The 8,649-nt window shown below is 49.1% G+C and overlaps 1 protein-coding gene across 1 annotated transcript in view; it reads left to right on the forward strand.

Moving 5' to 3' along the window:
* LOC146839201 (uncharacterized) overlaps window positions 1-7,733 on the forward strand; it is a 65,185-nt gene extending 57,452 nt beyond the window's left edge. Inside the window, exon 2 of the mRNA XM_085603210.1 lies at window positions 1,392-7,733. Within this exon, the coding sequence (XP_085459336.1) occupies window positions 2,076-3,932 (1,857 nt within the window). The 5' untranslated portion in view covers window positions 1,392-2,075 and the 3' untranslated portion in view covers window positions 3,933-7,733. The remainder of the gene's footprint in view (window positions 1-1,391) is intronic.
* Window positions 7,734-8,649: the final 916 nt, after the last annotated feature.

The following is an 8,649-nucleotide window of genomic DNA, read 5'->3' on the forward strand; positions in this document are numbered from 1 at the left end:
CCCCTTGTTCTGTTTTACACAAAAGCCCCGGAAGGAGCTGCATCTTACAGAACTTTATCTACTTTAGGAAGAACTAAAGACTTGATTTTTAAAGTTGTCTTTCAGGGTCAGAACCGGGGGTGCTGTAAGCTTCACCAGTTTCAGGGAGATGGACAGATGTTACGGCGCTAGTAAACTCCCCTCAGCTCACAATAATGTTCCAATCTTCCAGGTTCGAAGAAACCAGAAATGCTTGAACCAAGGGAGCTGTTGAAAGTGTCAAAGGTGACTTATGAACAGCAAAGTAAAGACAGGAGTTGGCATTTGAGATGATCTTAAGTGAATAGGAAAGGAACGAGAAGAAGTGTGTGAATGGCGTTTCTTTTGTTGTATACTTCGTAAAAAAGTTAATGGAAATTTTGCAGCCCAGCCTGATCCATCTCTTTTTCTAAACTCTATTGTTGTTTAAATGAAATCTTGACCATATGCGTCTATCTTAAGCTATACCTCTAGCACTTGGGTGCTCCGTGAGCGCCCTTACTTTGCTAAGTTACTCTGTGAACATTGGTAAATCACCGCCTTTTCAGACATTAATAAGATATCACGTGATCAACAGAACTTTTAGTAAAATTTCTGTGTATGATGAAATATTCCTTGCTAAGTTTCAAAGGCGGTAAAGAAGAAGGGGAGATTTACGAAGATTTTGCGCCATGTTTGCATCACAAAAGTGGCACAAAACAGTGCAAAATCTTTTTTTCCTAATTTACTTTCCAGCGCATAACTTAATGTGAAGCAGCGCATAGCACTGCGTCGCATTGCTTCACACCATGGGGGCCGGCGAAGGGGGGTGCATGGGCGTTCCCGTGCAAACACCCAAGGTTTCTCACGCTAAACCCAATTTACCAAACACAGTAGATTGGGTTTAGCGTAAGAAAAACGCGCCCTTTTAAACTAGGCGCAAGGAAGGAGAAATGCTTTAATTTCTCCTTCCTTTTCTGGCTTTGCATGCGTGCTGCACTGTGCAACACGCATACAAAGTGGGAAAAGCTTTCCTTCGTGTCTGGCATAGTATTTTGTATGGGAAGGGAGTCCTTCCTGTACAAAACCAATCCTGGACTCACACACACACACGCCCTAGCGCTCTGGTGCTAAGGTGTGTGCATGGCGCAGGGCCGCTGTAATCAGTGCTGGTGCAATGGAAAGGGAAGGAGAGAGCCATATCTGTGAAAATATGGTGCTCTCCTGTTCCCTCCCTGTCGCGCAGCGCAGCCTCGAGGGGGGAGGGCTGTGCTGCATTGCATGGAGATTTGGTAAATCTCCCCCGAAATGTCTTTTACAACCAGTTAAACATTGTGAATTCTCATTCCATTATGCTTCAATTTAGTAATTTTAAATATCTTTACATCCAACAGAAAACAAGCCTTGAATGTATGAAATGACCATCAATAATGAAGCGAATGCTGTAAATCTTCGAAAACATCAGCGCAGTCGGCGACAGAGGAACCTGCACACAAACTGACAGATCCCGGAGGAAGCATCAAGGGCAGTTCAGTGATTGTGAGAGGCTGAGCTGTGCACCTCCACGCCACAAGACGAAGAAATGACCTTAGGAAAATTAAGGCATCAACAATAACAAAACGCCTCCTGTATAAACAAGTGTCCAACACCAGCTTTGATCATGGAATCGGTATGATGTGATTACCGCAGTGCTCTGTTTTCTAATATGATGACAAGCCATCATTCCGTGCTCTGGGTGTATTGTAAACTCTTTCTGGCCAAACCACAGTAACCAGAGAAGAGCACAACAGAGCAGAGCCAGACAACTGACGGGTAAAGGAAAGAGGAGTTCTTCTATCTACAATACAACAGACTTTCCCAATTTGCACCGGCCAAAAGGAAGATACATCTTTACCCGCAAGCGTGCATAGCCATAATCCAATCTAAAGGCTCAATCGCCTACCAAGACACCTTCTACGTATTAGGAGCGTGGCAAATATTTGGTGGTTATTGCATTTTATTGTTAAAACAGAAATCAAACGTGCAAAATACTGCACACATATGAAGTGTGTGAGAAAAACACGAGTGCTTTATCCGCCATGTTGGCCCATCAGGAAATACAGTCATGGGATGTAGACAAATATATACCCGACCCACAGGCACTAAACAAGAAAGAAGAATCATACACATGCAGAAAGAGCTTTAGTTTGTCATCACTACGCAAGCTTCATCAGCACACGTACACAGGACAAAAACCATTCAAGTGCAATGAATGTGTCAAGAGCTTTATTAGGTTATCAGAACTACAAAGACACGAGCGAACACACACAGGGGAAAAGCCATACCATTGCAGTGAATGTGGGAAGAGCTTTAGTCAGTTATCAAACCTCCAAACACATCAGCGAATACACACAGGAGAAAAACCCTTCAAGTGCAGTGAATGTGTGAAGAGCTTTAGTCGATTAAGAGAGCTACAAAGTCATCAGCGAACACACACGGGGGAAAAACCATTCAAGTGCTCTGAATGTGCAAAGTGCTTTAGTGAGTTATCAAGCCTTCAAAAACATCAGCAAACACACACAGGAGAAAAACCATTCAAGTGCAATGAATGTGTAAAGAGCTTTAGTCGATTAAGAGAGCTACAAAGTCATCAGCGAACACACACGGGGGAAAAACCATTCAAGTGCTCTGAATGTGCAAAGTGCTTTAGTGAGTTATCAAGCCTTCAAAAACATCAGCGAACACACATAGGAGAAAAACCATTCAAGTGCAGTGAATGTGTGAAGAGCTTTAGTCGATTAAGAGAGCTACAAAGTCATCAGCGAACACACACGGGGGAAAAACCATTCAAGTGCTCTGAATGTGCAAAGTGCTTTAGTGAGTTATCAAGCCTTCAAAAACATCAGCGAACACACATAGGAGAAAAACCATTCAAGTGCAATGAATGTGTAAAGAGCTTTATTAGGTTATCAGAACTGCAAAGACACCAGCGAACACACACAGGGGAAAAGCCATTCAAGTGCAGTGAATGTGTAAAGAGCTTTAGTCGATTAAGAGAGCTACAAAGTCATCAGCGAACACACACAGGGGAAAAACCCTATCATTGTAGTGAATGTGCAAAGTGCTTTAGTCAGTTATCAAACCTCCAAAGTCATCACCGAACACACACAGGAGAAAAACCATTCAAGTGCAATGAATGTGTAAAGAGCTTTATTAGGTTATCAGAACTGCAAAGACACCAGCGAACACACACAGGGGAAAAGCCATTCAAGTGCAGTGAATGTGTAAAGAGCTTTAGTCGGTTATCAAACCTCCGAAGTCATCAGCGAACACACACAGGAGAAAAACCATTCAAGTGCAATGAATGTGCAAAGTGCTTTACTCAGTTATCAAGCCTTCAAACACATCAGCGAATACACACAGGGGAAAAACCATTCAAGTGCAGTGAATGTGCAAAGTGCTTTAGTCAGTTATCAGACCTTCAAAAACATAATAAAACACACACAGGGGAAAAACCATTCAAGTGCAGTGAATGTGTGAAGAGCTTTAGTCAGTTATCAGACCTAAAAATTCATCAGCGAACACACACAGGGGAAAAACCCTATCATTGTAGTGAATGTGACAGTAGTTTTCGCTTCTCTTCAGTATTAAGGAATCATCAGCGAACACACACAGGGGAAAAGCCATTCACATGCAATGAATGTCGAAAGAGCTTTGGTCGATTATCACAGCTACAAAGTCATCAACGAACACACACGGGGGAAAGACCCTATCATTGTAGTGAATGTGACAGTAGGTTTGGCGGCTATTCAGCATTAAGGTATCATCAGCGAACTCACACAGAACAGCCATTAAAATGCAGTGAATGTGTGAAGAGCTTTAGTCGATTAGAAAACCTACAAAGACATCAGCGAACACACAGTTATTGTGAGAGGAATGAATTAGGGAAAAAATAAATTTCAAATTATGTCGGACATTGAAATACCAGATGATAGAAGACCCGACTAGCAGTAAAGAAGAAAAACAGATAACAGTATTTTCAGAATTATAAAAGTTTTTTTTCCCAGTGATTGTTCACTTCCGTACACATAGCAAAGCGGCATGACGCACCAGGATACACTGTGGGAGGCGAGCACAATGAAAAGAAACATTCTTGATTTTTAGTTGGTGAAGAAGAGACACAAAGAAAAACATTCAATCGCACCTGATCACACTACCTGTAAAAGCAACACTGAAAAATACTGGAACTAACAACGATATTTTCAACTATCTTGTCGGATTTGTGATAAAACCTATCGACCAAACACACCCAAAGTGGACATGTTGTCAGGGCTCTGTAGATGGGAAACTTCATTATTAAAATGTATGTATTAGTATTGTCAAATGCCACTGCAGTATATGTAATGAACTAAAGCGAAGCACAGGTGTTCAAGAAATAACCTATTTTTAGATATAAAAGAGCATATACCTGGTTTTAAGTAACGTTTGCTGCATCTTTTACACACTGTTATCGGTTGATGGATCAGCTCGGGCCTTATAACTAAGTGTGACCCGTGGCTCCTCTCCGACTTGTCTCTCCCTATTCATTTTGGGACTTGCCAAACTCTACTTTTTAGCAGAATTGAGCCACTGTAAGCAGCAGACTCTGTTTGAAGAATGTGGTGAAATAATCAATCAATCAATCACAGCATTTGTAGAGCGCACTACATACCCGTGAGGGTCTCAAGGCGCTAGGGGGGGAGAAGGCTGCTACAGTTCGAAGAACCAGGTCTTAAGAAGTCTCCTGAAGGTCAAAAGGTCTTCAGTCTGCCGTAGGCGGATGGGGAGGGTGTTCCATGTCTTGGCGGCGAGAATGATCTTCCACCGGCGATCACTCTTCGGATGCGGGGGACGGTGGCGAGGGCACGGTCTGCGGAGCGGAGCTGGCGGGTGGGGGTGTAGAGGCTGAGTCGGCTGTTGAGGTACTCTGGTCCGGTGTTGTGGAGTGCCTTGTGTGCGTGGGTGAGGAGTTTGAAGGTTATCCTCTTGTTCACAGAGAGCCAGTGCAGGTCTCTCAGGTGTGGTGTGATGTGGCTGCGGCGAGGGATCTCGAGGATCAGGCGTGCGGAGGCGTTCTGTATGTGTTGGAGCCGTTTCAGGAGTTTGTCCGGAGCTCCTGCGTAGAGTGCGTTCCCGTAGTCCAGTCTACTGCTGACGAAGGCCTGGGTGACCGTCCTTCGCATTTCGGTGGGGATTCACTTGAAATCCTGCCAAGCATGCGCAGGGTGTTGAAGCAGGAGGAGAAGACGGTGTTGACTTCCTTCGTCATGGAGAGGGTAGAGTCGAGGATGACCCCTAGGTTGCGTGCGTGGTCGGTGGGTATTGGGGGTGTTCCCAGTGCAGTCGGCAACCAGGAGTCGTCCCAGGCCGAGGGGGTGGAACCGAGGATGAGGACCTCCGTCTTGTCCGAGTTCAGCTTTAATCGGCTGTTCCTCATCCAGTCGGCGACGGCCTTCATTCCTTTGTGGAGGTTGGTTTTGGCGGTGTGGGGGTCCTTGGTGAGGAAGAGGATCAGCTGGGTGTCGTCGGCTTAGGAGATGATGTTGAGGTCGTGCTGTAATGCGACATAGGCGAGTGGTGCCATGTAGACGTTGAACAACGTTGGGCTGAGGGATGAGCCTTGAGGTACGCCACAGATGATCCCAGTGGCTTCGGAGCGGAAGGGGGGGAGGCGGACGCTCTGTGTTCTGCTGGAGAGGAAGGAGGAGGTCCAGTCCAGGGCCTTCTCCTAGATCCCGGCGTTGTAGAGGCGTGTTTGCAGTGTGCGGTGGCAGACTGTGTCGAAGGCGGCTGACAGGTCAAGGAGGATGAGGGCCGCGGTTTCTCCATTGTCTAGTAGGGTCCTGATGTCATCTGTGGCGGCGATGAGGGCAGTTTCGGTGCTGTGGTTTCTGCGGAACCCGGACTGTGACGGGTCCAGGATGCTATTCTCCTCAAGGAAGCTGGTCAGTTGTTTGTTGACGGCCTTTTCGATGACCTTCGCCGGGTACGGGAGCAGGGAGATAGGTGGGAAGTTCTTGAGGTCCTTGGGGTCCGCCTTGGGTTTCTTGAGTAAGGCGTTGATCTCTGCGTGCTTCCAGCTCTTTGGGAAGGTCGCTGTCTCGAAGGAGATGTTGATGGTTTTTCGGAGATGGGGTGCGATGGTGCTGCTGGCCTTGGTGAAGATGTGGTGTGGGCAGGGTTCTTCCGGGGATCCGGAGTGGACGGTGTTCATGAGCTTGATGGTGTCGTCATCGTTGATGTTGGTCCAGGCTAGCAGGCAGTTGCTGCAGGTGGTGGTCATGGGAGCGGGAGTCTCAGTGGTTGCCGGAGTGGTGATGGCGTCAAAGCTGTCGTGGATGTCTGCGATCTTGCGATGGAAGAAGGTGGCCAGTGAGTCGCACAGGTCTTGTGAAGGTGGGATGTCATTGGTGTTGGAGCTGGGGTTGGCGAGTTCCTTCACGACGTTGAAGAGATCTTTGCTGTTATGTGCGTTGTTATCTATGCGGTCTTTGAAGGAGGTCCTTTTGGTGGATCTGATGTGGTGGTGGTGTCTGCGGGTGGCGTTCTTGTGGGCTGTGTAGCTTTCCGGAGTTTGTTCACGGATCCAGTTTTTTTTTTTCCATTTTCGGCAGGTACGCTTGGAGGCCTGGAGATCTTCGGTGAACCAGTTGGCTTTCTTGCTGGTGTGGGTGTTGGAGGGCTTCTTGAGCGGGGCGAGGGTGTTGGTACAGTTGTTGATCCACTGCCTGATGTTGTGAGCAGTGGTGTCGGGATCGGGCGGGTCTGCGGGTGGGTTCCCGGTGAAGGTGGTGGAAAGCTGGTCTTCGGTGACTTTGCTCCAGCAGCGGTGCCGCGTCTGTAGGGTGCGGTGGGTTTCTGGAAGGTGAAGTGGATGCAGTGGTGATCGGTCCAGTGGAGCTCGGTGGTGTGGTTGAAGGAGACGTGGGAGCTTGCGGAGAAGATGGGGTCAAGTGTGTGGCCAGCAGAGTGGGTGGGTGTAGTGATGAGTTGTCCGAGGTTGGCGATCAGGGTGATGGAGTTGTTGTCGTTCTCGAGGTAGAAGTTCAGGTCCCCGAGGAGGATGTAGTCCGTGGAAGCGAGGGCATGTGAGCTGATGAGGTCAGAGATGGAGTCGCTGAACTGTGCTCAGGGTTCCTCTGAGGGAGGTGTTGGGATCGGTGTGAATCTGGAAGTGCAGGTGTTCGGCAGTGCTGAGGGTGTCGTCGGTGTTGGTTGCCACTTTGAGAGTGTTCCTGTGGATGATGGCGATTTCTCCTCCTACTCTATTGGTGCGGTTCCTGCGGATAATCTTATAGCCTTCCGGGATGGCTATGACGATGTCGGGTGCCGAGGAGGGGTTCAGCCAGGTCTCCATCAGGAAGGCGATGTCTGGGGTGTTGGAGCCCAGAAGGTCCCAGAGTTCCACGGCGTGCTTGCGTGCGGAGCGGGTGTTGAGAAGTATGCATCTGAGGTAGTTGGGATCTTTGGTAGGTGGGCTGGCGGACCGGATGCTGGTGAAGCTGCAGCTCCGGCAGGAGAAGGGTCCTTGGGTGCGCTTCGGGGCTGCAAGGCAGCAGGTGCATGATCGTCCGGTGTTGAGTGTGTGGAGAGTGCTGGAGTCGTAGCAGAGGCGGGCGTCGTGGTGTTCGCGGGGGCCAGGGGTCCTGGTGCTAGGCACGGTCCAGGCGCGGACGGGCGCAGACGGGCTTGCCTTAGGCGCGCCTTCAGCACGCCAGCAGCGCGACCGCGGTGCGCGGCCGCTATGCGGCCGTGCAGCGGCCGCCATATAAGGGGAGGTGGGAGGGAGGAGCAGCTGGGAGGCGGTAGGCGAATGGCCGGCGAGGAGGGCGGGGCCGCAGGGGACGCAGCGGCGGGAATCGGGTCTGGGGAGACAGCGAGGGAACAGAAGGCAAAAAACGGGAGGGGGGCACAACAGATACAGGGGCAAGAAAAACGGAGAGGATAGATACCAACAGCAGCAATCACAGTTTACACAGTATAAGAGCCAGTCACAGATACCAACAGCAGCACAGTACAGTTTACAATATAAGAGACAATCACAGTGCAAGGTAAGAGAATGGGGAAATGAGCGGGACCTACGGCGGGCTTACGTACCCGGCAGCAGCAGGGCTGGGGACACGGGCGCGGTCAGGTGGAGCTGCGCAGCGTGGGGGAGCAACCTGCCTGGAACCAGGGTCAAAGGTCGCTCTCACTGCCGTGCAGCTGCTGCCATATAAGGGGAGGTGGGAGGAAGGAGCAGCTGGGAGGCGGGAGGCGATTGGACGGCGAGGGGGGTGGGGCCGCAGGGCATAATGAAATCCCACATCAAAATCATATATGTGCCAGGACAATAAGTTGCACTCCCAGCAACTCGTCTTCCACACTGATTGTCCCTTGGTCTCAAATGTTCTGAAGGATTTGTCGTATTAATGCCAGAAGTGGCAGTGACATTCATGAAGCTAAAGCTAACAGGAGTGTGTGGGAGATAGAGAGGGGGAGAGATAAAGAGAGCGAGAGAGACAAAGAAAGGGGAAGAAAAAGAGAAATGTAAGGCGGGGGAACGGCAGGTGATTTGTATTCACTTAAAAATAGAAGAAGCAGCCGAATACATGTCAGTGTGTGACATCACCAGAGAAACGGGCTGAATACCTG

This window comes from Triturus cristatus, chromosome 4_2 (assembly GCF_964204655.1).
Source record: "Triturus cristatus chromosome 4_2, aTriCri1.1, whole genome shotgun sequence".
NCBI classification, from domain to species: domain Eukaryota; kingdom Metazoa; phylum Chordata; class Amphibia; order Caudata; family Salamandridae; genus Triturus; species Triturus cristatus.